The sequence below is a fragment of the Lissotriton vulgaris genome, chromosome 2_2 (assembly GCF_964263255.1).
Source record: "Lissotriton vulgaris chromosome 2_2, aLisVul1.2, whole genome shotgun sequence".
NCBI lineage: Eukaryota > Metazoa > Chordata > Amphibia > Caudata > Salamandridae > Lissotriton > Lissotriton vulgaris.
This window is the reverse complement of record NC_141688.1, coordinates 21,643,633-21,670,895: the sequence shown is the minus strand read 5'-3', so window position 1 is coordinate 21,670,895 and position 27,263 is coordinate 21,643,633. Positions and strand designations below refer to the sequence as shown.

At 46.4% G+C, this 27,263-nt stretch overlaps 1 protein-coding gene across 1 annotated transcript in view; it reads right to left on the bottom strand.

The window, feature by feature from the left end:
• SNX1 (sorting nexin 1) overlaps positions 1-3,264 on the bottom strand; it is a 672,004-nt gene extending 668,740 nt beyond the window's left edge. Inside the window, exon 1 of the mRNA XM_086959205.1 lies at positions 2,973-3,264. Within this exon, the coding sequence (XP_086815331.1) occupies positions 2,973-3,113 (141 nt within the window). The 5' untranslated portion in view covers positions 3,114-3,264. The remainder of the gene's footprint in view (positions 1-2,972) is intronic.
• Positions 3,265-27,263: the final 23,999 nt, after the last annotated feature.

The following is a 27,263-nucleotide window of genomic DNA, read 5'->3' as shown; positions in this document are numbered from 1 at the left end:
CTACCAACATTCCCAGTTGTTCCATTCCTGTTTACCTGTCACACAGTTTCAGTCAGGCCAACAGTAACATCCCGAGAGGATATAATAGTCACTTTGTAGCTTTCAGATTGGCTTTAAAATGATTATCCTCAATGAAAATCATACCCAGAAGTCACACAGACAATACACCAGTCCATATGCACACATCTAAAAAATATAAATGAAGAGCTTGTTCTGAATACATACTCTGCCTAGATGAAAATTAAGGCACAGTCCCGCTGCAAACAATTGAACTCCTGCTAAGCCGCATTACGGAGCAGATAACCAGACGCTAGACTTTGTAAGCGGTAGTTGGATAACTTAAGGTACCTAATAGCTGACAGGACTGGTACACCTCCACCTAATTTCATTCAACCACTGTGTGAATTTGCTGAGTAAAGTACAGTACGACTGCATGATGAATGTTTGCAAAATAGTTCTTCATGATTTACTTCTAGTAATCATTTTGCTCTCCTTACAAGAAACCTATGAATACTCATTAATGTCCGTATATGGAGTGTGAATATGCATTTCATACATCAATTCAGTGTGACACTTGAAACCACTCCAGTTTTGAAAATTGATAAGGTAGGGTAGGAATCCTTTAGTACCAACTCTTGTGGTCCTGATGAAAGCTGACAGACCTACTGGGCTTTCTTGCGTCTGAAACATGTAGACTTCATAAGGATATGGCAGTAATTGGCACTTTATGAGTATGCTTCTTTGTTTTTAATTTATCAGCGGTACAGTTCCAATAAAGAGTTGCATACTGTGTAACACACTACATGATGTTGTTATCTTATTTTCTCCCTAGTTCAGAAGTTGAAATAGCCAGGAACTGAGGGGCACGACATGCCCATACTTTTTTAATTTAACCAAAACCATTCCCTTACTTTATGTTAAAAGGCAACTGCCTGAGACGGTTAATTCAAACATTTAAGATGCCTCCGCTGAAGTTGAGGGGAAAGAGTCTCCGATGCTGTAAATCCAAGGGAGGGGCAGATGGTTGAACAAGAAACACACAGGCTTCTTGCTAGGATGCCTGCTTCCTGAAAGAAATGTAAAATGTGCACATTTGGTTAATCTGAAAATGTACAAGCTGCTTAGAAGCCAGTATTGGCTTTAATTGATGGAGTCACTTGAAGAGTATTCTTTTTGGGAGGTTTGTAAGGTGACCTAATGAGCTGTGAAAGATGTGCTTTTAATGGAAAGTTATTTTTAAAAATTGCACTAGGTCCAGTCCGATCTATATTTTGGGAGTACTTTTTAAAAAATCTCAAACCTAAATCTTTTTGTGCAGTTGATGGTAGCCTCTCTTATACTGTGTGTAATACTAGTTTAGAATAATGACGTACATATTCAAGGTGCTTTCGGTCACAGGCTGGGACCTCGTAATACTAAAAAAACATCATTATTCCCCACTGCACCAACCAGAATTCATTACTTTAGCTCTCTGGTTAAATCACACAAATATCTTATTTATTTATTTCTTTAAAGTTTTGTATGGCGCGAACATGACCCAAGCGGGTATCAGAGCGCTTTACATGCGGGTTGAGGAAGACACCGATAGATAGCTCGGGGAGCAAATTAAGGCAATATACATCAGGAACAATAGTGACATATGGTGGGCAACACTGGGCTGTGACAAAGGCCAGTTAGCAGTTACGACAAGATACATTAGGAACAACAATGACATAATGGCGGGCGACACTGGGCCATAACAGAAGCCAGGTGATAACAAAATCAGCTAAAACAGGCAGGACGACAAAAGGTGAAAGGCTTCTAAGTTCAGTTGCAGTGATTGCATGTGCTAATAGAGATTTCACTACGTAAAATAGTGCATCTCTCACTGATTAGTCTAACTTGCCCTGATTTGTCATTTAAGGAGTGTGTTATTTTACATGCAGATACTTGAAGGTGAAAGACGAACCAAATAGTTACAGAATATTTTGTTAGTTTGAGCCATGTATTTGACCCCACCACCACTGGCATTCAGGATCACAGATGCCCTACTCAGTGAGTTTAGATCGTTCGCCTAGATCCCACCATGCAATATTCTAAATATCCAGAGAATCCACACCAGTGACTGCGTCCAGCCTGGTGAAACACCTTTCACGGATGTGGCCGTGACTTCTATCAAAAATAGATTTGGTGATACAGAGAACTTTTCTGGAGTCTTAAAACCTGGATGATATGCTATGGTGGATTTACATTTACAAAAACATTTTAAGTACCACTTTACCGCCGTCTTGAAGAAGATTTATACACTGGGTAACTTTGCTAAAACTTGGATAGTTTGTCATGCCAATAATGGACTTATTTTGAATTATTTTCAAATAAACTATGCACAAAACTGACGGGTAGCAAATGAAGAATATCGAACAATGACGACTGAACTACAACTTCCTCTTTTTGGCACCATAATAACTCTTAAGTAACAGAAAGGCGACAGGCAGCGGAATATAAAAGTGCTAAAAAATAGTTTGTTCCAAATTCAGTTGGTGTGTAGAGGAAAATAAGTTGGCTGAAGAGTAAGGAACAAGAAAAAAAAAACCTTCCCTAAACTTTAATTGATCACTCATACAGCAGTCCGTCACGAGGTACTTCCTCCCTTAAAAGCACCAACATCACCTAAACGCCCAATATCAACACAATCTCACAGACCCTACTTTATAGCCACATTGGAGTGTACATTTTAGTACATGTTCATATATCCTATACATTTACTCCTACTTCGTAAATCATCCACATTCATTTCCAGAGTCCATACTAACAACACTCACAACAGAACTAGCGACCTCGTGAAAGAAAGAGTACTCGGCATTACAACTGCACCAGAACAGTAACTGGTCAACTCCCCTAGAAGAAGCACTATGTTTTCTGGCAGGCCAGTGAGGAAGGTTTCCGAAATCCAGAGCGCAGGGGGCTCCCACATAACATTTAGTGACACTCACGCTGCCGCCAGTAAAAATGTCCTCGCCTTCCGTGTCGCTGTCTCCGGCTCCGCTGGACCCTTCCTCATCCCCAGGGAAGGGCGGTGGGTGTTTTGTGCTGCCTACGGTTGTGCTGGGGTTGCTACTGTCGGCGGTCGCCATCTTCCCGACCAGCGCCTGAGGCCGCCGCAAACGTCACCGCGCTGGGAGGAGGTGGGAGGGAAGTGGGGGCTGTAAACACCGGCGCGAGCCTAAACGCCTCTTCTGACAGACAGAGACACTCAACAAGGACAACTTTATTCAGCCCTGCGACTCGGACAGAGCGGGAGGGTGGGGAGATGTCAGGAGGGTCGGCACGTGGGACCCTGACTCACACAGGGCAGGAGAGGACGGGCTGCCAGCAGCGGCTGGTCCCAAGACAGGTCGACAGAGAGGGAGGGGGCCATAAGAATCTGTTCACAAACCAAAAATGAAGATTTTGTTTTTAAAGATACGAATATAGTTTGGGACTGGACTCATCCTGGGGTGCTTGATGAAGTTATAGCAAAAGTGGAAAAATATGTGTTATTGTTATATCATAGACCTTCTATTTCAGGCAAACGTATGAGGATGTGGTCCATCGGCTAAACTGCAGACTTGGGTGCAGGAAACTGTAAGGTCGGGCCTTAGGCCCGCATGACTGGAATGAACGCACGCAGACACTTAGTACGGTGGTGTAGTACTGGCCCGGAGCCCGTGCACCCCGGCCCCTTTTATTAACAGGGTCACCTCACTGGTGCGCCTGTGGTGGGTGGGTGTAAGGTGTGTGACATCACGGGCCAACCACTAGAACGTATCTATCCGGATACATCATCCCTCCCAAAATGTAATGAAGCGAAACTAAGGAAAGGTCCAACCTGAAAGAAAACAAATAAACAAAGATCACAGTAATGATGACAAGTAAGTTGTAACTCCTTTATTCAAGAGTAGTCCTAACACCAAGGCACGTCTATCTGCAGTCACCACTCAAAGTAACTGTCAACTCAACTGTCATCCTGCCGGTGGTCAGGTAGAACACCCTGACGTCACAATGCACCGGCAGGTCGCGTGTGCAATGAACAGGGCGCGCGTGCAATACATTAGCTAGGTACACTAGCTTAAGTAAGTATAACACATCTCCCTTCCCAAAACAACATGAAGGACCGTGGGTGCACGACTGAAGCTTATGGGTAAGGAGGGGAAACCACGGCTAATCACATATGTAATTGTGTAACTTAGCTGGAGGTTTGACCACTCTCCCATATCTGCTCACAGTGGGTTCATCCTCACAACTGACATCCTGAGACGTAATATCTTCATAAACAGAATCATCTGAATCAGAATTAGTATCGCTGTTGGTCTGATACCTGTACTCTTCCGATGTCTCCTTGCTCTGCCTACTACTACTGTCTTCCACCCGTGAGGCATCAGAAGTGTTCTCACTCTCAGAAGATACTTCGTTTGTACCTAAGGATACAATGTTAGTACCATCTGGCCGAGACCCTCAATTTCTTCATGATCCAGAATCCAATCGTAGTCTTGAGAACAGGAAACTTCATAATTTTCCGGAGTGACTTGAGAACCAACCATTCCTTTCCCCTCTTTGCACATTGATGAAGCAAAAAAATGCCAAGTTTTTCCATCACTCAAAAGAGCAGAATTACAAAACACTTTCTTTACCTCCATAGGTTGTGAGTAGTGATTTTTTCCCTTGCTAGTACCTCTGGTATTCTTCACTCTAACTTTGTCACCTTCTTTTACTACGACCTTTTTACAAGCATGCTTAGTGTCATAATATTTCTTACCAATGGTTTGTGACTTACGTAAATTCCCTTGTATCTCCGCTGGAGACCAACACTCTCTTTTGGGGGTAGCCCAACCTACGTTATCCTTGGTAATGGGGTCCTCCCTCTCAAAAGTACAAAGGGACTGGTACCTGTTGATACACATGGTGTAACCCTGAATGACCAAAGATTTTTGATATGTTGTTTTCTCCATGACATGTCATTTTGATTCGCTAGTTGAATGATTCCTTTAATCCCCCGATTGAACCTTTCAACAGCACCATTACCTGCAGGATGACAAACAGACGTGGTTTTGTGTTCTACCCCATGTTTCATCAGAAATTCTTTGAAAATTTTTGATGTGAATTGTGGGCCATTGTCCGACACAATGCAATTTGGAAGGCCCTCTCTTAGGAATAGCTTGCGCAAAAAACCTACAACACTTTTAGCTTCTGCGTCTTGTACCACTTCAACCTCTGGCCATTTTGAGAAATGGTCTACCAGTACAATAAGATATAACAGTTCCTCCTCTTCTTGAATGGGTCCGCAAATGTCAATACCCAATCTGACCCAAGGCATGTTTGGACAAGACAGGGGTTGAAGAGGTGGTCTCAGTGTGTGTCTGGACTTGTCAGAATTTTCACAGGCTGTACAATTCCTGACACTTCTTTCAATTTCTATGTCATAACCGGGCCACCAGTATGAATTCCTGACTCTACTCTTGGTTTTACCAATGCCAAGGTGCCCCTCGTGGCAAATATCTAGGAGTTTAGTGCGTAAACCCTTGAGAGGAACAACCTTGCCATTTCTCAAAATCAAATCACCTTCGATAGACAACTCGTCCTTAAGCTCCCAAAATGGTCGTAATTGTGCAGGAATTTTTCTCTTTTCAGGCCAGCCCGCTCTTATGTATTTTTTTACCTCAAGTAGAACATCATCCTCCTCCATTTTTTCTGACCACTCAGCACCAGAAATACATAGTATCTCTTCTACAACATTAGCTATGCAGAAAGTGTCAATGTCTGAAGCCTGATCTTCATTGTTTGGTAGAGATAAACGGCTTAGACAGTCCGCAACCTTATTTTTCACACCAGGAAGATATTCAACTTCATAGGTATATTCTAACAATTTCATTGAAATGCGTGACAAACGGGGGGAAGCAACTTGAAGACCCTTTGTAGAAAGCACCTTTACTAAGGGTTTGTGATCACTTCTAAGGGTGATTTTGTAACCCCAGATGTATTGTCTAAAATGATTCAATCCCCATGCACATGCTAGTGCCTCTCTCTCAATCACAGAATACCTTCCATCTGTGGGTGTGATTGAGCGTGAGGCAAAAGCAACGGTAACCTCTTTTCCTTCTCCGTTAACCTGTGAGAGTACCACTCCTAACCCCTTATTGCTTGCATCAGTGGTCACTATGCTTTTGAAAGAGGGGTTGAACCCTTGGAGAGATGGGGCATCGCAAATGTCCTCTTTAATCCTGTTAAATGCTTCTTCACAAGTAGCATTCCACTCAAATTTACTCTTCTGTTTTATGAGTTCTCTTAAATGTAAGGTTTTAGAAGAGAAGTTCCTTACAAATTTGGCATAAAATTCTGAAAAGCCTAGGAACGCTCTGACCTCTTCCTTGTTTTTGGGTGAGTGGGCTTCCCTAATTGCTGACAGCAGCTCTTTTTTTGGTTTTATGCCATTTCCATCAATTTCATGCCCCAAGTAGGTGACTTTATTTGCAGCAAATTTGCACTTACGCAAATCCGCTGTAAGCCCATGATGTTCTAGCACCCCTAGGACTCTGTTAAGTTTAGCATCATGTTCACCTCTGCTGGAATGGAATGGAATGGAATGAGGATTTGTAGAGCGCGTTGGCTACCCAGGGGCGTCCCAGCGCTGTTGGGAACTTGAGCTAATCCGGAGGGGTAGGAAGAGGGAGGCTAGGTTTTGGTTTTAAACAGAGGTTTTGCTGAATAACCAGGTTTTGAGAGTTTTTCGGAAGGTGAGGAGGTTGGGTTCGGATCTGAGATTGAGAGGGAGGGAGTTCCAGATCTTGGTTTCTAGAGAGAGAGTACCCCACTATCACCAGGGAACAGGGTACAGTGACAATCAGTCAAAGGGAAATCCCTGGGTGCACACTTAAGTATAGAGTTATTCTAATACCATACCTAACTAATTAGCCATTCAACCGTCATACACAGGGAACTATATGAAAAGAATTTAAAATTTCCACACTAAAATTTGAACGTTCACAGTCTTTTTAATTAAAGTATAAAAGAGTTTACTACCAAATAAGTAAATTAAAATTTCAAAGAGCGACCTTTGAAAAGGTTTTCTTAAAAAACATAAGTAATCATATCAATTTACTGTAATTCATTACATATATATTCAAAAACAAGTCAAATATTAAATATCACATTCATGTACTTTAAAAAAGATTGTAGACACAAATTACATTAAATCACAAAAAAAGAAGAAAACACTGAACCCCCTATAGTGTGGCTAACTAATATCTTTACCACTCCTGATTGTTGGATCCAACGGTCATTAGTTAATCAAAGAGTGACATCCAACAGTACCACTTATACATGCGTATCAGTTGTTCACTAGACCTTGTTTGGATTCTATAAGAAAAATGCGTCAACGCGTTTTGGTGCGAGGAACATTAGATACTGTGGCACCTTCCTCAGGACTGCCGTTGCTTCGGGGTCACCGGCTTCCAATCATATAGCTTGCCACCCTCTCATCCGGGTATGAGGCAGGGCACGGCTTCAAATGTAGATTTTTGTTGCCAGACCTGGTGTCTAGGGTCGGTTGTCCCTTTACCTACAGTTTAAATTATAATTTCACTCTTTTTGATATAAAGGAGGTAGTTAGAGACCTCTGATTTTCCTAGTCTGTGGGTAGTGGCTCCTCGGAGTTCCTGGGGCTCACTCTATCGGAGTCTCTAAGCACGTCTCATGTGTATGGACAGAAGACCTCTTCAATCTTTGTGTTGGTATGTGGGGAAAATTCCACTTGTCTTGATCAGTGTAGGTAATTATCTTAAAAGGTTAAAACCAAATCCTGAACGGGCATATTTTGGCGTGATTCACACCGTGAACTGGATATGTTCGTTGTGGATCGTGGATAGCGCGTCTGCCTCGTTCTCTTTCCGTTCAGGATTTGGTTTTAACCTTTTGAAGAAGCAGGAGGGAGATGGGACGGTAGTTGGCGGGGTTAGATGGGTCGAGATTGTTTTTTTTTTAGAAGGGCTTTGACCATTGCTCTTTTCCATAGGGAAGGGACGATCCCAGTACGGAGTGAGGAATTGAGCAGGTCTAGAAGGTGTGATCTGTGTGAGGGTACTGGGGGGAGCAGGGTCGGCGGGTGATCCAGATTTGACCTGTCCCATAAGTCTCTCCAAATTAGTAAGTTCTAAAGGAGGAAAGCTGTTCAGATCATGGAGAGGGACTGGTGGGCTACCTGTGTTGACGAAATCTGTAGGTGGAGTGACGAGGAGGGGGAAAGAGGAGTTGATCGTTTCAATTGTTGTGGTCCTTCAGTGGTTCCGGAAGTTGTAGAAGGGTTTTGGCTATTCAATAGATTTCTTTGGGTTTGGATGCTGCGTTTTCAATCTTGAGTTCGAAGTATTTAGCCTGGGCCTGGTGAATTTCCGTTTTGTATTTTTTGATTGCTGTTCTATAGCATGATTTATCTGAAGGGAGGTAGCTGAGGCGCCATTTCCTCTCCAGTCGCTTACATACACGTTTTGCCTCTCGTAGCTCGTTTGAGTACCACAGGGCTGTAGGATTGCCCCGTTTAGGGTGGGAATTTTTTAGTGGCAAAACTGTATCCAGGGAACTGGTGATCAACAGGTTGAAGTTGTCATTGTCTTGAGTGGGGATAGATGTATTAGTGGGTTTAGTACCTAGTAGGAGTTCCTTCCACTCAGATAGGTGGAGTTTAGACCAGTTACGTTAGCGTTGCGCCAACGGGGGTTGGGGGGGGGGGAGTGATCGGGCAGGGTCCAGGTGAACGGGATAAGGAAGTGGTCTGACCAGGGGAGGGGAGAGGAATTTCCAATTTGGAGGTTATTACAGTTGCTGAAAACGGAGTCCAGGAGATGACCCTTTTGATGAGTAGGCCCGGTGACACGTTGGTGCAATTCAAGGGCACTTAGGCCCAAAGACAGATCCCTTGCTATAGAGTCGTTTGGGTCATCCAGGTGGATGTTAAGGTCACCCAGAATTGTGAAATTAGCAGTACTGACTGCAAGACTTGCCGCTATTGAGGTGAGGTCTGAAAGAAATTGCCTTTGTGGTCCAGGGGGACGATATATAAGCATACCCGAAAAGGTATGTGTGGCACTTAATTTTATGAAGAATGGGAGGCATTCGCAGTCTGGGAAGTCTACGGGGGTGCTGGTGACAGTGTAACTTGATTTGTGAATTATAGCCAGACCACCGCCGATGCCTTTTTTCCGGTCGAGGCGGAATATTTGATAGCCAGGGGGAAGTGCTTGTATTAGGTCAGGTTCAGAATGTTCCTGTAAACAGGTCTCGGTAGCGAAAACGACGTCAGGGCTTATTTCCTCTAATAGTAGAGAGATTTCTGCGGAGTGTTTAGGGAGCGAACGGCAGTTAAGCAACAACATGGAGAATGAAGTGGGATTCTTTATACCATGAGAAAGGTGAAAGCCACAATGGTTGCAGACGGAGTGTTGGGTAGAGGGATCCCATGTGTGTAGACAGGATGGCCCAACTGTCTGGTTTAATTGGTGAATGGATTGCGGGTGATAGGTGATGGTCTGGCGTGATAGTTGGGCAGGGGGGGTGGCCCCTGGCCCCGGCCGGTCGCGGACGGGCGCAGACGGGCTTGCCTTAGGCGCGCCTTCGGCGCGCAAACGTCGCACCCGCTGCGCGACCGGAAGATGCACATTATTTATGCTGATTAGATGGGTGGGGACCGTAGGGGCGTGGCCTAAAAGGGGCGTGGCCTCGGCTCGTGGCGCGAGGAGTGTTGTCAATCAGAGTGCAGGGTCAGCGCTGGCTCCGCTGCCTCTAGCATCCAATTTCCCAACAAGTAAGTTTTTAAAATCAACAATACACACGTTAAATTTGTGACAGTTTTAAGAATTTTTAAAAGTGAATCGCTCCCGGCTTCCGCCTCAGGAGTGTGTCTCAAGCTTCTGTCGGTGCCTGTTACCATGATGTCATCCTGAAAAATTAGGAGTCGCTTACTGGTTTCTTTTTTTTGTTACCACCATCTTCAACATTCAACATTCAACACAAATAAATTCATATCTTCTTCTTCATCAGAAGATGTAAAATCTTCTTTTTCATCATAAACTACTGCTTTTACATTTCTTCCCCCTTTTTGTTTCTTTGGACACATGGCACTGAAATGTCCTACTATACCACAATTAGAACATTTTTGTCTTACAGCTGGACACGATCTGTCGTTAGCCAAATGGTATCTACTGCCACATCTAAAACATTTCCTGTCATCTGAAAGTTTAGCTCTGTAGCTAGTATCTCTTTTCTGTACGTAACTGGAATTAGGCTTACTATTTCCTTTCTTAGAACTAATGACTTTTGCCACCATAGATTTGTCCTCTGTAGAGGATTTTTCTTCCTGTAATACAGCCTTAGCACACATTCCAGTTAATTCAGTACATTTAACAATTTCTACTACTTCTTCTAATGGCAATTCACCTTTTGCCCACAGTTTCTCCTGGACATGTTTATTTGAGGATCTCATAACGACCTGGTCACGAACCCGCTCATCATGTAATGCCCCAAATCTGCAAGTTAGTGCTAAATTTTTCAACGCAGCAACGTAATCTTCTACAGATTCTTCTTGGGCTTGTCTACGTTGAAAAAATGTAAATCTGTTGACAGAAATAGAAATAGTGGGTGTGAAATACATGGTCAAACCTTCTAATGCAACCGTGTACACATCACCTGGCCTAGTTTTTTTGTTGATGCGGTTGTAAATTTTCATAGCCTTAGCACCTAAACAATGAAGAAGAATTTTCTTTTTCTTCTCAGGGGTCAATTCTTCATCACCTTCAAAAGTTGATAAATAGTTCTCAAAGTACTCCCGCCACTCTTCCCATTTAAGGGCATGTAGAAGTTATGAAAGGTAAAGTTGGAGATAAATTCCACACATTTCCTGAAGCCATGGCTAATTAACTTCTATTTTCAAATGAGGACAGATTTTGAAGTAAGTATATTTTTTCTTTGTAAATACCTCTTTAGACCCACATGTACAATTCTATATTTGAATTTTCTTTTAAGATTATAATCCAACAAGCTTGTAAATGTTTTTTCTATGAAAGTGTTATTCAGATAATGTTTTTAATGTTCCAAACCTTGGGGATAAGCGTAGTGTTTCAGAACCAATTAGTTCTAAGTTTAAAAAAAAAATACTTTTTTATGGTGTGCGTGTCACCGCATTGAGTAACACGCAAATTCCACAACTATTTGCTTTGTTGTGTTTCTTTCCGTTCTTAGAACACTAAACTTGCGCTAGAAGAAACGATTGGTTAATGAGGACTGGTGTGCGCATCACCGTAATAGTGACAAGCACAAAACTCAGCTTCCGACTTTCCCAAAATGGCCGCCCGACGTCGTTGAACGTATGCGTTCCACTGACGTCACCCAAATTCCTGACAGGAAAAAAAACTTCTTCACTGAATGCGTCGTGTAGTCTGGTCATAACAATCACCACCAAATGAGTCTCTTCAGACCGTCTGCTGGGCAGTGTTAGAGTTCTGGACAGCACCGTCAGGATGCCTCCTTCACCTAGTCGACGTTTTGTAGACCGGCCTGGTCTCGCAGTGGTGAAGTTCATATGGACAACTTTTGTGTCGATGCATCTGGAGCTGTGGTGAAATCCACTTCAGTGTCGGAGACAATCTCGATGAGTTACGCCTTCTTTCAGAGGTGGCGCGCTTGGTGACTCTCCATACTCCTGACTACTGAGCGATGTTGGACTCGCCTCTCTCGTCTGGACTCCACTGCCACTGGAGTCGCTTGGGGGCTTTTTCCTGCTGTCTGAGATGGGACCGTGTGGACCGTACGTGCTTCGCGGGAGCCGCGCAAAGGCGTTGCTGAGGAACTGCCAACAGACTCACAGCCAAGTCGCTCATGTAGCCTCTGAGGGTGGTGTCTTTGTCTGTACGCCCTCGCCGCCTGCACTCGGGTTCTGCGTCTTCCTCTGCCGATCTTATGGCTGACCAGTCTTCAGTTGTACTTTTCGTGCTTCCTGCGCCTGACGTGGAGCGGCGGCCGACAGACCTCTCCCACTCGGACCCCATTTCACACGGGGACTCCGTCGAGGCCCTTGTCCCCTGGACTGCCACCTGACTGTGTGGGCTGTGCGGGATGATGCGTAGGCCACGCTTAGGGTTGCTGCGGAACTCTCGACAGGGCCACGGTCAAGTCTTGTATAGTCCCCAAGGGTGGATCTCCCAATGGCTGGGTGTTCTCGACTTCATCAGGCTTTGGGTGAACTAGGGTGTACAGACTGTTTCTGGGTGATTCGCCTCTCTGAGCTTCGGTTGTTTTGGGTGTGAGGATTTACTCGGGTGGTGTACTGCTCCTTGATGGTGATGCACCTGGACGGTGGTAACAAGATGATAGTTTTCTTCAGTGGGCAGACAGGCAGCGATCTTCTGTCGGGGTGACTTGAGGGAGTGAGGAGGACTTGAGGGACTTCGTGGCACTGCTCCGTTGTCTGAAGGCAGGTGCGCTGCGAGGTGTGATGTTATCGATACCAAGCAGCTGTTGACAGGTGAGAGGAGGGTCGAACTGTGAAGTGTGGAGCTGGGACGCAAACTGCGCTGCTAGCGGCTTACAGTAGGTCCTCCCGCGGAGCTGTCTCCAGTGACGTCTCTGCACCCTGGTGGCTGGCTCGTGTGGATGAACACCTTCCTCAGTGCTAGTGCGAGTCCTTGGTCCTGTCGCTTTTCTCTGTCCCATCTTGCGTGCCTGTGGTGGTGGTCTGCCCTGTGGCATTGTGCCACTGTTCTTTCCTCCTTTGCGGAATGGCATTGTGCTACGCTCTTCTCCTTCTTCCGACCTGGTTTTTTTTCTTTTTTTTTTTGATGTGGTGTCCTGCCACCTGTCTTTGTTTGCTCCACAAGGACATTTCATTGGTCGCGTCGCTCTTGTGATGGTCTTCCTTTTCTGTTGCGTACCTATTGCCGGAGGACTTGCGGGTACATCTTGGGGACTTCCAGTGGCACCATCACCTCCTCAGGGATTTCACGGGGTCCCTCTTCTCTTTGCTCGAGGAGCTTCGTGCTTGAGCCGTCTTGGCGGCTGCTTCTTCCTGTTTTCCGGTGCGCTTGTCCAGACTGTTCACTCTGCGTGATAGGCTCCTTTGTCGCTGTGCGCTGTGACGTCTGGTCACATGTTGCTGTGCTGTTGGAGCATCTGTTGCTGTGGCAGCCTGCCACATGGGGTGTGCAACTCCTCTCTTGCCTGTCTTGGGTCCCTGCCGACTCTGTCTTGAGGCAGTGCAAGGGAGGACACTGTGCGGTCTTCGGCCCACTGCGGGGCATTTCGGAGTGGCGGCCTGCCACGTGGGGTGTGCAACTCCTTTCTTGCCTGTCTTGGGTCCCTGCCGACTCCGTCTTGAGGCAGTGCGAGGGAGGACACTGTGTGGTCTTCGGCCCACTGCGGGGCTTCTTCTTCCGGGATGCTCTCTTCTGGCACTTGGGGTGCCTAAGGTGTGGCTTGCAGTCGTGCCTGTTCACCAGTAGGAGCAGGTGATGCAACCTCTTCACCGGTGGCGGCGTTGGGCAGCCATGTGTGGTGCGTGCTCCGCACCAGTCTTTCTTGCGCTTTGCTGGGGGCAGGTCACTGAAAACGTTGCTGTCTTGGCTGGTCGTCCACTCTTGTGGGTGGAAATTGTCTTTGGTGTTGCTGCTTGAGTTCCTTGAGGTGGCAGGTGGTGCTCTTGTGTCCTGTGTAGTCTGTCTTAGCTACTGAGCATGAGCAGGCAATCTTCCTGGTGATGGGGGTGTGCACTCTGAGACCTGATGTTGCCGGTTGGTTCGAGGGACGCTGTGTGGTGCCCTGGTGCAGCTGGTCCATGGAGCACAGTGCTGTTTCGTTGGTCGCAGGTCTGCATCCGTTGGTCGCGGTGGGCAGTTAGTGTGCTGGACCGCTACTTCTGGCAGGGTATTGGGGTGTCCTGGCTCCTCTTACGGTCTCTGGTGCTGTTTGGGTTGATGGTCACAGGGTGCAAATGCCTATCCACTCTCTCCCGGAAGTATGTCTGTCCATCAGGGCATTGTGCCAGGTGAGCCACCAGGTGGTGCTGCGGTCATCTTGGTGTGTGCCCTGGATGCTGGAGGATTTGGGCTTCCTGGGAGTCTTTGGTGAAGTGCAACCTGTTGGGGTAGTGCGCACTGTATCCCGTCTTGTGTGCTTCTCTTGGGGACTTCCAGTCTCGCTGGGATTTTGCTATCCTTTTTCCGTTGTGGTCCAGGGCCCCTAGTTGTATATCTGTCACACTTTGACTGCATGTGCTGGCAGATCTTGGCAGGTGTCTAACCGCTTCTTCAATGACATGCAGCGAGCGGCTGACGTGTGTTGAGGCTTTGTCTTTTGGGAGTGGTGGGCACTATAAGCTGCCTCAACCGGCTTCTCTCCTCTCCTTTGCGACCTCAGCTGTGTCAGCCTAGCAAAAGAGACATGTTGGCGCCCTGCTGCCCACTAACTGTCTGTGCGATGTGACCTTTTGGCAGCTAGGGCGTGTTGTGGGCACTCCCTGTAAAACAGGGTGTAGGAGTATGGTTCACTTGCCACAGTACTGCACCGCGTCACTAAGGGGTATTGCCCTTGTTTGCCAGGGCTGTTGCAGTAAAATGCTTGCTGGCCTTTGTACTTGGAGAGGCAGAAGTGTGGACATGAGACACTTCATTTTTTTTTGATACTGCCTTTTTAAGCCTCAGTGTAACTCTGTCTCCTGGCAGAGCTCCTCATAGGAGCAGAGGAACTACTGGCTTCTGGGTGCTGGGGCTCACTTCTAGGCGCTGGGGCTCCTCCGCTATATCCTGCCTTAACTTGCTGCTTTAGCTTCCCTGGTGGGTGTGGTGCAGGCATGCGACCGCCAGGTGGTGCCAGCTTCGATGTTGCCGACCGCTACTGCTTCCTCTGGTGCGCGGGCCTCACGCTGTAGGCACCGCAGGTGTTGTCCGTTTTAGCAGCTGCATCCACGGAGTGACCCTGACGCCGCGGATCCTCACGCCTACAAGGGAATCCCTGGAGCAGCTGCAGGGGCTTGACAAAAGCGGCCGTCCGTTCCTTACATGTGCACGGGTGAGTGCCCATCTTGCGGCTGTAGAGTCAGGCGTCCAGGGTGGGGCGGCCTGTACTCGTCTCTGTGCTCGTTGTTGCGTGGCCCTGGTGAGCACTACCAGCACGTCGGTGCGAGACAGGTTTCACCGCCGGGACGGCAAGTGCGCAGCGTTTTTGAAGTGTTATTGCTAGCGCCAAGGGGGTACAGATGCGCTCCGCCACTTGCCTTTATATTCAGGGCAGCATGTAGCCACGCTAGCTAGCGCATGTAGGTGCAGGTAGCCAGCTCATTCGCTCCGGTTGCAGGCTTGCGCCGGGGTAGTGAGGCAGGGGTGTTCCAGACTCCTCTCGCCTGCCGGAGGGCGCAAACTTCTCCTCACACATAGGAAGTGCTTTTTCCGCTTCGCGGCGGCGTCACTAGCCCCTTCCTTCAGGTAGCGCGAAGATGGTGGAATGGGGGTGCACGAGGTTCCAATTCATAGGCCCAGAGAGTAATGTCCACGTAGCACTTTACTGGAACAGGGGCAATTGGTTTTTCCAATGCTTGATGGCTGGCGATTGGTTGGTTTTGCCAATGCTTATTGTTTGGCAATTGTTGGGGTCAATGCTTGTTGTCCACCTCCTGAGGTGAAGCCTCCTTGTCTCTCACAGTGCGTTCCCGTTCTCTGCCTTTCTGGGCGTGTAGACCTCCTCATGGACTTTTTCTGTCAGCGCTTGGGAGGGGAGCAGGCATGGAGGAGGACGACTCCGTCTCCTCGCAGCGGTTTCAAGGCTCCCCGACCTCTTTGCCTCACACGGATCTGCCTCGTGGAAGAAATCAAACATCTTTGGCAGTGTTAATGTTATGTTAATGTTAGGTATGTTTTATATAGCGCGCGGCTACTCCGAGGAGTGTCCCGGCACTTTATGACCTACAGCAGAAACAACAGGGCAGGCGAAAAGAAAAAGACCTACTGCACTAAAAGCCAAGATTTCAGACTTTTTCTAAAAGCCAGCAGATTGGAGTTACTACGCAGCGAAATAGGCAGGGTATTCCAGAGCGGAGGAGCCAGGCGCCTAAAGGACCGGCCCCCAGTCCGTACTCTTCTTGCAACAGGGACCACGGCAAGAGACAACGACTCTGACCTCAGAGATCTAGCCGGATGGTAAAAAGCCAGGCGTTTCTGAATGTACTTAGCCCCAGAGGCATGGAAGGCCTTGTGAGCCAGAGTAAGTGCCTTAAAGACTATCCGCATCCGGACAGGCAGCCAGTGGAGTGACTGCAAGAGGTCCGATGCTCAAGCTCGCCCGCGTAGGCCAAAAATGGCTCTCGTGGCCGAGTTCTGGACCACCTGTAGACGTTGGAGAAGATACTCCGGCAGGCCCCGATACAGGACATTGGAGTAATCCAACCTTGACCCAATAAGGGCCTGGACCGTAGTTTTCCTATGTGCCAGCGGGAGCAAGGGAAGAAACTTGCGGAGCATCTTAAGGAGGCCAAAGCATGTTCCTGCTAAGCCAAGAATCTGGGACTTCAGCGTTAAGTCGTTATCGATTTTCACACCCAGATTTTTAGCTAGCGTAGAGGAAGCCGCAGGGGGAAACATGTTAACCGGCCACCATTCCTGCCAGCTCGGGTCAGATCGACAGCGTCAGCGACAGTGACACGCGTCTTGAGTCATCAAGCGCTTAGGTAGGCCCCGGATGATGCTGCACAGGCCGGGAAGGTCACAGGCGGGTAGGGTAATACTCACCCAGACACCAGCACGCTGAAGGCGAGTCCCGCCAGCTGAAGGCGCTCCCGTGAAGGAGACACGTGGGCGGGCTCGAGCCGTCAGCGTTGTTCCTCACACGGCAGGCAGCACACGGAGCGATGCGGGTGGACACCGCAGCTCTTCTTCACTGTGCAGGCAGTCTCATGGGAGTATGGCAGCCACGGGTAGGCACTGCGCACTCCTCGTTTGAGAAGCCGCAGGGTTGCAGGCACGCGTCAGTATCGACCGGCCTTGTCGCCATTTTAGGTCGGGCCTCAGGCCCACATGACTGGAATGAACGCACGCAGACACTTAGTACGGTGGTGTAGTACTGGCCCGGAGCCCGTGCACTCCGGCCCCTTTTATTAACAGGGTCACCTCACTGGTGACGCCTGTGGTGGGTGGGTGTAAGGTGTGTGACATCACGGGCCAACCACTAAAACGTATCCAGCCGGATACTACAGAAACTAGGGTTCGAGCCTCGAGGTCGCGTCCACATTCTATGATTCTGGGCAAATCACTTAATCTCCCCGTGCCTGATTGTGTAATGTAAATACGGTGCTCATGTAAAGCGCTCCAATACCTTCGGTCGAGTTTGCGCTATATAAATATGCAAAAATAAAAGCAAAAAGCGTTACATGTGAGTGATCCAGCGTTTTCTGGGCCCAGTTGCTTTCCATTGGCCCCCCGAATGGACCTTGTTAAAAGTCCATCAAGTTTCAGCAAAGGGCGCAACTAGAGCCAAAAAAATCGAGGGGAGGGGCTAATACTTCCATCAATGTAGATCCATATTTCGGGTGGAGGAGTGTAGTAAAGAAAGGTACGCAGTAATAGGTTCCTAGTTTTATTGAATACAGCCCCACAGGGAGTAGCTTCAGTTAGGCTCAGGTGGAATGATGACAGTTGGGAACAGGGGGAGAGGAGAGGAGGCATTAGAATGTTGGGAGAGCCAATGGGAGGGGGTATACACAAAGGATGCTCTCCCGCAGTAGAGTCAAGGCAGTTACTGTCACGCGCTGGCAGAAGCGCGTGACAAGAATGCAAGTTGATTACAACACATCTTCCTCTCTTGGATGTTTAACAATTATTCACAAACAAAGTCATCAAAACGTTTGGTCTGTTGATAATTCTACCAAACCTTCCGATGGGGCAGTGGTGGTCTGATGCGACCTCAATGTTTGAATGGGGTTTGCTATTGGTCCTACCATACTTGCCCCTAAGGTGCTGACTGTCACATGTGACCTCGGAGTCAGAATGTGAATCACCCTCGCCACTCCGATCAAGCTCAGGAGCGCGTAAGTTGATATCCTCAAACTAGGCAGATGGAGTCAGTGGTGAATGGTGGAGTGTGATTTAGTACATCTTCACTAGTGGAACACCCTCTATTGCTACTTGGCATGTGACTTTGGGCGTCAACATTATCACCGTAATCTACCCACAGATCTTTACCTGAACTGTTGGGTTGGCACAAGCCTGAATCATCTCTGGTGGTACTAAAGGACTGATAATGGTTGACCTCACTCCTAGTGGAATGACGTTTAGCTAATATGTTCAAGTGCCAAACTCGCAGCGTTTAATCTAATTAAAAGGGTGACAGTGAGACAATGTTACCTACGCAAGGGGAAAAGACTTTATTACGATATGGGAGGTCCCAACGGGAGGCACCCGGTAGCTAACTAAGGAGTCAGATGTAAAAGAAGAGTTTTGGTGCACTACTATGTATCAATGTATTTGGCTAGCAGTATGATAGGTTCATTTAGCACCCACTGGGTCACACATGGGGAGTAAAGTATATGAATTTATGTTGATGTCTGCGCTGATGGCAGTTTACATGTATTGTTTTAATGTTTTATTATAGATACCCCTGACGAAGGAAACATGGCTTCCCGAAATGCATTGGGTCATTTTAAAATAAAGACGTGAGATGTGGATTTATATGGTGTCTTCTTCCGTGTATGTGATAATGCAAGCATGGTCAATGAATGAATAAAATTAATTGAAGTAAACATGGAACAAAGGAAACATGAACCAAAGTAAAGGAATACGCATGGATTAAAAATGATGATAAACTGGGGAAATTTAATTAATTTGATTCATTCAGAAACTGCTAAAAAGTGCAGTTTGATTGGAACCACAGCTGGTTCCCACGTGTTCGTCACGTGCCAAACTTTCCCATCACTGAGTCTGGCAGCGTTGTATAATTTGCTGATGCGCAGGGGGGGAGTGAATCTACTTTCTCCCTTCCTAGTTTTCCTTTCCAGGCGAACTTTGACAGGGTCACCAATCTTGAAGGAATGTTCTTTGACAGAATGTCTGGAGTCATACCAGTGTTTGTAGTTTTTTCTATGCTGTTCCTGATGGTTTCAGGTGACCATTCGATTTGTTTGGAGGCTGGCATCCAGCCTAAATCTTTGCTCAAGGGTTGTCTGCTTTTCATCAGGACAAAGGGTTCCAAGTTGGTGCTGGCACATGGAGAAATTCTAAATGCCAATATGAATTTGAAGATTTCTTCTTCCCAGTTGAGATTTGCATTCCAGTATCGTTGTATATGTCCTTTAATGACTCGGTTGAAACGTTCAACAAGGCCATTACCTTCAGGATGATAGAGTGAAGTAGTGAGGTGGGTAAAACAATTTCATTCTAAGAACGAGTTAAATGTTACAGATGAGAACTGAGGGCCGTTATCGGTGAGCAAGAATTTGGGTAATCCCTCACTCAGGAATAGCTTGTCAAGAAATGAAATCTCTGAAGAACTGTCGGTGCATGATACAATCTTAATTAAAGGCCATTTTGAAAAATGATCCATGACGACCAGGATATACTTGATAACTCAAACATGACCTTCAATGGGTCCGGTGATGTCCAAGCCAATCCTTTCTCATGGCATTTTTGGTAGGATGATGGGAGACATAGGAACTCTTGACGTTTTCAGACTCATTTCTGAGTCATTGCAATCCAAGCAATCCCTGATTAGGATTTCTACCTGCTTATCGATTCCAGGCCACCAATAGTTGCATCTGACTCTTTGTTTGGTCTTTGAGATACCTAAATGACCTATATGGCATAAGTTGAGTATTTTGTTTCTGAGTGTGAACGGGGCTATAGCTTTACCAATTCTGTACAACACCTTATTTTCCAGACTAAATTCATTCCTTATTTTCCAATATGCTTTGGTATTTTCGTCCAAACGCTTTTTCTCAGGCCAGGAACCCTTGATATATTTGCACACTGTAAGTAGAGTGGGGTCTCTTGACATGTGTCTTTTCCATTCTTCTGACGAGATTCCATCAAGATCCAAGCCGAATAGCAAAGCTACTTTCTCAGCATCATCTAGCTCGTTAATGACTTCCTCGTGGGGTAGAGGTAATCTGCTTAGGAAATCAGCTACTTTGTTCCTGACCCCAGGCCAGTATTCGACCGTATAGTTGAAATCCAGTAGTTTGACTGACATTTTGCTGAGTCTGGGGGAGGCATTCTGCAGCCAGGATGTCGAGAGGATCTTGATCAATGGTTTGTGGTCAGTGCGCAGACGTATGTTGAAAATCCAAATGTACGCTCTGAAATAATTTAGAGCCCAGGAACAGGCAAGCATCTCGCGTTCTATCACAGAGTACCTTTCTTCAGCTGAGGCGAGTGATCTTAACGCAAATGCTACGACCCATTCCTTGTTTGCAGCGTCCTTTTGAGCTAATACCGCTCTGAGTCCCTTGTTGCTGGCATCGATTGTTACGATAATTTCTGCTTTGGAGTCAAAACCATTGGGAAAAGGTGCATTACTGATTTCCTTTTTAGTGGAAAAGAAGGTGTTCTGACAATCAGTAGACCATTCAAATGTACTTTTGTTCTTGAGTTGTTGCCTTAAATTGTATGTCTTCTCAGTGAAGTTACGAATGAACTTGGAATAGTATTCAGTTAGTCCCAGAAAGGCCCTAACATCCTCTTTGCTAGAGGGGCATGGAGCTTTGAGAATGGCATCTACTAAACCTTGCTTCGGTTTGATACCCTCATGACTAATCGTGTGACCCAGGTACGCAACCTTTTTTTGAGAAAATTTGCATTTGTCTAATTCAACTGTTAAACCATGCACTTTCAAGTTTTCTAGTACTTGCTTGAGTCGTGTATCATGTTCCATTTGGCTGCTGCCCATGACCAAGATATCATCTTGGAAGAACCTTACCCCAGCAATTCCCTCAAAGATGGATGACATAACTCTTTGGAAAAGTGCTGCGGCTGAGGCCAGTCCAAATGGTACTTTCATGAAGCGATAACAGCCGAATGGGGTAATGAATGTGGTGTACTTTCTGCTGTCTTTCAATACTTGGGTGCGGCTGCGATAAGATGGAAGACTAGCCAGCCCACAACAGCTCAAGAACTCTGTGTATGTGTGTTGTGCACGTTGTGAGTGTGTGACACATGTATTGTAGTAGGACTCCGCTTATAGCGGGCTTCTGAGTACAGGGACCATTGGGCGTCATTTTGGAGGACCCCTGGCTTTCCACTTGCCGTGGCTGGTGGAGCGGGCTGCTGATTCTTGGAGCGTTGAGGATCTCGTGGGAGGATAGATGCTCCACAGACCCCGGGTTCCATACTGCGACTCGGGACTCCCCAGGTGTGTGGGCGATGAGAGAGGGGACCGAAGAGAACTAGGACTCCTGATGGAGCCGCCTGGTTCGGCTATTGGGGAGTCGGGCATAGGTTCTCCCTTGACCGTCTCCTACCCAGCTGGACATTGGAGAGGGACATTCCACGTCCTGCTGCCGCTGCTGTTCACTGCTTCTGCCTCGGACCAAATCGCTGCTGTTGAGAGTGGCGCCAGCCTTGGCGCAGCTTTGCCGCCACCGGCTGCCTGCCAGTTTCACCGTCGAGCGCTGCCCCCCCCCATGCAGGCTATCTTCCTGGATTTTGCCTCGCATCTTCATCGACTTTGGAGACCCCAGTGAACTTTTCCCTGGTGTGGGGACGCAGGAGCCACGACCAGCTGAATGTCCTCAACGTTGCTCCAGGGGACCCGAGCCTGCACGCCTCCTCTCCCTTCCTGTCTTTCATATTTCAACTGTGTATTCCCCCCGGACTTCTTCTGGCACTTTGATTCATACTCACTGGGTCATTCCCATGGACTTCTTTACTTTTGTCCTGCCTGCCTGCCATTTTGCTGCTGTTCTCGGCCGCTTTTCTCTAGACCCTGACCCGCCATATTGTCCATTCCCTTTTCCCTCGTTTCCCCCATGACGATCCTCTGATTTGTCTTTTCTCCATTCCCTTGTATCCCTCCCACCCTCCCTTGGTGCTGTGACTACGTCCCCCATCCGACCCCACTTAATGGAACTCTGCTCTCCTGGTTTTTTGGGTCTTGACCTGAGAAAATCTAATATTTGTATATATATGTATATAGAGATAACTCTAACCACTAGTATATGTAGTAGACCTGTACTCTCTACCATTCCTATGTGACTCTTAGAGTATACAACAAACACAAAAGGGGTGCTACTGGTCTGAGTGGGCTAGAAAGTGTCTGCTTTGTCATGGAAGGTGTGTGTATAAACTAAAGAGTAAGAAGAGGAAAGAAAGAAAGTAAAGCCATCAGCCCACCCATTGGCGGAACTTCGTCATCTGGGATTTTGATGTACGAACTGGTATCCACTAAGTTACTCACTGTTGTTATCGTGAGTGAACTCTAGTAGCGGATCCACCAGTGATGGAAAGCCAAAGAGTAGTAGTGTGAAGAGCTGTGGGGAGAAAAGTTGCACTGCTCAAAAAATATGCGCTAGTAGAATAGTGGTGTGTTAAAATTGACTAACATGGTGCCTAAAGATAAGTTTTATATGACGGTCACCATGATGACAAGGTTAAAAACAGAGTGTGGATAGTGTTTCAACAAATACTACTATCCTGATGGTAAATTAACTGGTTGACATGTTTCAGCCAAAAATGGCTTTCTTCAGGACCTATGATAACAGCACTACTGCAACTGTGACCAAAAGTGTAGTGAGGACTATATACCATACGTGAATGACCTACCATCTGACGATGTTGTGAATGGTAGCTTCGGGAGTCATGGTTGGGAAATCACCTCTCCTGAAAAGAAAAACAGTGTATACAAACACACAGTGTAACAGATGAAAGCAACAATTGCGAAAAAGACATAACAGCCAACGAGACATTGCTCCTTCATTGTTTTATTAGATAATCACTCACCCAAAATTTACTTGGGAGTGGCCTCACCTCGCCTGGCACTCGCTCAGGTAATGAAGCCCCGCTCTGAAGAAATGGAAACAAAAATACTTTTAGAGTCACTTTTCTGGTATTGGTTCCACTTCGTAAGAATATCCTCTGGTGTCAAGACTGGGCGTGGAAAGGAACGTGGTTCTCAGCTAGCCTAGCCGCATTTGATTCTATCGTGCAACATTTCCTTTGGAGAGAACAGAATAGAAGAAGTCTCGGTCATGATTGACTCAGGAGCAACTGGGAATTTTTGTGACCTTCAATTTGCCAAGTCTTTAGGAATTCAGTTTCAAAGGAAAATAAGACCAGAATCGGTTCGTGCTGTGGATGGCACCAATTTATCCTCTGGTCCCATAGTCTTTGATACTGAAGTCATTATGGTTTTGGGTCCTGGAGAACATCGGAGTTACATAAATTTTAATCTAATTGATGCTCCGCAGTTTCAGTTGATTTTAGGTTTGCCCTGGCTCACAGAGTACAACCCGCAAATTGATTGGGCTAGACGTACCGTGGAAATGAATGCAACCTTCTGTCAAGAACATTGCTTTCAACCTTTGCCAGACGCTCAGAGGTCAACCATGTCATCCAGTCTGGCCAAACAAATCCAGATGATCTGTACAGTGGAAGTTCCAGAGATTCCAGAAGAGTGCCTAGATTTGAAGGAGGTGTTTAATGAAAAAGAAGTACAAAGATTACCTCCTCATCGGGAGTACGATTGTAGGATCGAGTTGGAGCCAGGAGCTTCATTGCCCTGTAGTCGCATTTATGCTTTGTCCGAACCTGAGAATCTACACTTGAAGGAGTACATTGATCAAAATCTTGCCAACGGATTCATTCGGCCTTCATTGTCGCCAGTATCCTCTCCTTTATTTTTTGTCCCAAAGAAGGATGGGTCTTTGAGAACATGCATTGATTATCGAGCGATTAATCTGGTCACTAAGAAGAACCGCTACCCGTTACCTCTCATTTCTGAACTTTTAGATCAAGTCAAGGATGCCTGCATCTATACTAAATTGGATTTGAGAGGGGCATATCATTTAGTTCGTATGGCGGAAGGGGAGGAATGGAAAACTGCTTTTCGTACGCGGCTGGGGTTGTTTGATTACCAAGTAATGACTTTTGGATTGTGCAATGCCCCAGCCGCCTTTCAGCATTTTGTAAATGATGTCCTTCGGGAGTTCTTAGATCGATTTGCAGTTGTATACATCGATGACATTCTTATCTTTTCCAATAGCCGTGAGGAACACGTGAACCACGTACGAGTCATTTTGGAGCGTTTGTTGGAGCACCAATTATTTGTAAAACTGAAGAAATGTGTTTTCCATTCCTCAAGAGTGGAATTTCTGGGCTTCATACTCTCCCCGGAAGGAGTCTCCATGGATGATTCCAAGTTGCAGGCAATTAAGTCCTGGCCTGCCCCAAAATCAGTCAAGGAAATACAAAGTTTTTTGGGTTTTGCCAATTTTTATAGGCGATTTATCCAGAATTTTTCTGAAAAGGTAAGCCCGATCACTCGATTACTTAAGAAAGATGTGCGATTTGTTTGGGAGAAAGAAACTGAAGAGGCCTTTCAGTTGTTAAAGGATGCCTTCATTTCAGCTCCAGTTTTACAGCATCCTGATTTGAGAGAACCTTTTTTCATTGAGGCGGATGCTTCAAATTTGGCCATCGGGGGAATCCTATCTCAACGCCAGAAAGATTCTGGTCAGTTACATCCCGTGGCCTATCATTCTCGGGAATTGTCACCTGCTGAGGTAAACTATTCTATAGCTGACAAGGAGCTTTTGGCTGTAAAAGAGGCTTTCAAAGTATTGAGACACTATTTGTTTGGAGCTAGACATGTGATCAGAGTCTTCACTGATCATCGAAATTTGCAGTTTTTAAAGTCTGCCAGGACACTTACTCCTCAGGTGAGGCAGCACGTCGCCACTTGTGAACAGTGTGTTAAGGGCAAAAGTGCTAGGCAGTCCCCGCAAGGTCTCCTCATGCCCCTGCCAGTGGCCCCTTCCCCATGGCATACCCTCTCCATGGATTTCATTGTGGACCTACCATCAAGTCAGGGTTATTCAGTGATCTGGGTGGTTGTAGATCAGTATACCAAGATGAGTAATTTCATTCCATTAAAGGCTTTACCTAATGCTTCTCAATTGGCCACATTGTTAAATCCAACACATTGTAAAATTGCATGGGATACCTAAGGTTATCATTTCTGATCGGGGTCCACAGTTTGTGTCCCGATTTTGGAAATCATTCCTAAAGGGATTAGGAGTAGACTCTCGTCTGTCCATCAGTTACCATCCAGAAACGGATGGACAGACTGAAAGAGTAAATCAGGATCTGGAGCAATATCTCCACATGTATTTGATGGATCAAGAAGGAGAGTGGCGAGGAGGAGCTACGACAGCAAGCAAGATGGCCGCATAGACTCCCGGCTCCGCTGACCTCCGTCTTGTGCTCCATGATCCTGTCACTTATCCTGATTTTCTGCCCCGGATCCGTGTGTGTGAACTAATCCGCACTCCGATGGTGTGATCCCGGGGGTTTTCTGACATTGTGGAGCTGAGTAACGTCGAGGACCGATTTGTGGCCTAACCCAGTCTGGAAGCCGGGGTCTCGAGTGCTGGCTTAGCCGGGTCTGAGTTGAACAACAGTGGACTGGTGAGGGCGGCAGGGTCCGGTCTCTGGAACTTTCAACATTTTTGGATTGCTTTGCTACCATCTGCAGCCTGGTGTTGTGTTGGAGGTGAGGAGACGAGTGACACACAGTGCTGTGTTGCAGGGGTCCCTGACCCGGAGGCCCGGCACTTGCATCGCCGGCGCCCCTTGGGTTGGAGTCTCGTCGCGCACTAATGCATGCTGACGGTTGGTCCCTCACGGCTCACTCCTGCTCCGGCTGATCTTACCCCGGAGAAGGCGCCTCTCCGTGGGGATCATTATGCCTGAGGAAATATGGAACCGGGTGGAGCAGGCCCAAAGTGGCCCGTCACTGCGGGAGGTGCTGGCGGCCCTAGAGGCACTTCAGGCGACTGTGGCAGCTCAGACCTGCGGCCTGTTGTCGGCGGCAGATGGACTTAAAGGACTGAGACCAGATCCTGACTCGATGCCCGAGACCCGGCAGCCAGCTTGCCTTTTGATTGACACCCCAGTCGTGCAATTAGACCCGGTGCTGGAAGCTGTGCCTGCCCGTACAGAAGTGGATCTACTTGAATGGGCTGTGATCGGTGACTTAACTAATTTTTGGGAATCCCCAGTTTTGCAGCTGTCGGAACATTCAACTGCTGTCCCTATCCTGGAACCTTTTAATTGGTACTGTGAACTGTTTTGGATCGTGTCGAACCCCCTCCCCAGTCGGTATATCAAGATGGCGGATGTGATAGTGCCTGCCTTCGGAGACGGGGAGGGACATCGTCGGTACCAGCTGCTTACTTTGGGATCTACTGTTCTTTTTTCATCTACTGAACTATGTTCCGACCACTTCTGTATATCTTTTGACATTTTGATGATGGTCAGGGTAAAGAGTAGCTACAAGGGATTTTGTTTTTAAATCTTACTCAATTATTTTATAGATTTTTGGTTTGTACAATAGAGCCAAATGTATCCTCAGGATAACTAGACAAATTTATTAAACACTTTTATGAAGAAATAATACATTCATTAATGAAAAAATTAATTTGAAAAGTAAAAAGGCACACAGCAGGGAAGGGTTTATGTTAAAAGGAATTGTTTATATTGATATAAATCGCAGAAAAAATTGATGGGGATACATGTTGAACAAAACTATACAGAGACCATCATGAATAGCAACAAATAAATATTAAATTGACAATTCATAACAGTAAAATCAACTCCAATAAGTAGAAAAGGAAACCAAATTCACAAATGTATCTTGATGTCCTATGGCAAAAAATGCCTGGGGAGATGATATTTATGTCGACGTTTCGGTCTTTTGGGCTGTCGTCAACAAGACCATCATCAGGACTAGTTTTTTTTTAAAAAAACCCCTGTGCAAAGAATGACATACAATTAAAATTCATTGATGTGGTAACAAAAACAAGCACATACATAAACAATATTCATTTTTTACCCTAGCCAAACTACTGTGTGCGTCACATCCTATTGATGGACAACTAAACTAAAACAATACACTCTCAAAGAAATTGATCTGAGATGTTTGAACTATCGCATTTATTATTTACAGTTGTTGTTGTTTAAATCTAAATTTTCAAGGCAAGAAACTTATATTACTCACTTGGATAAACCCAGAGG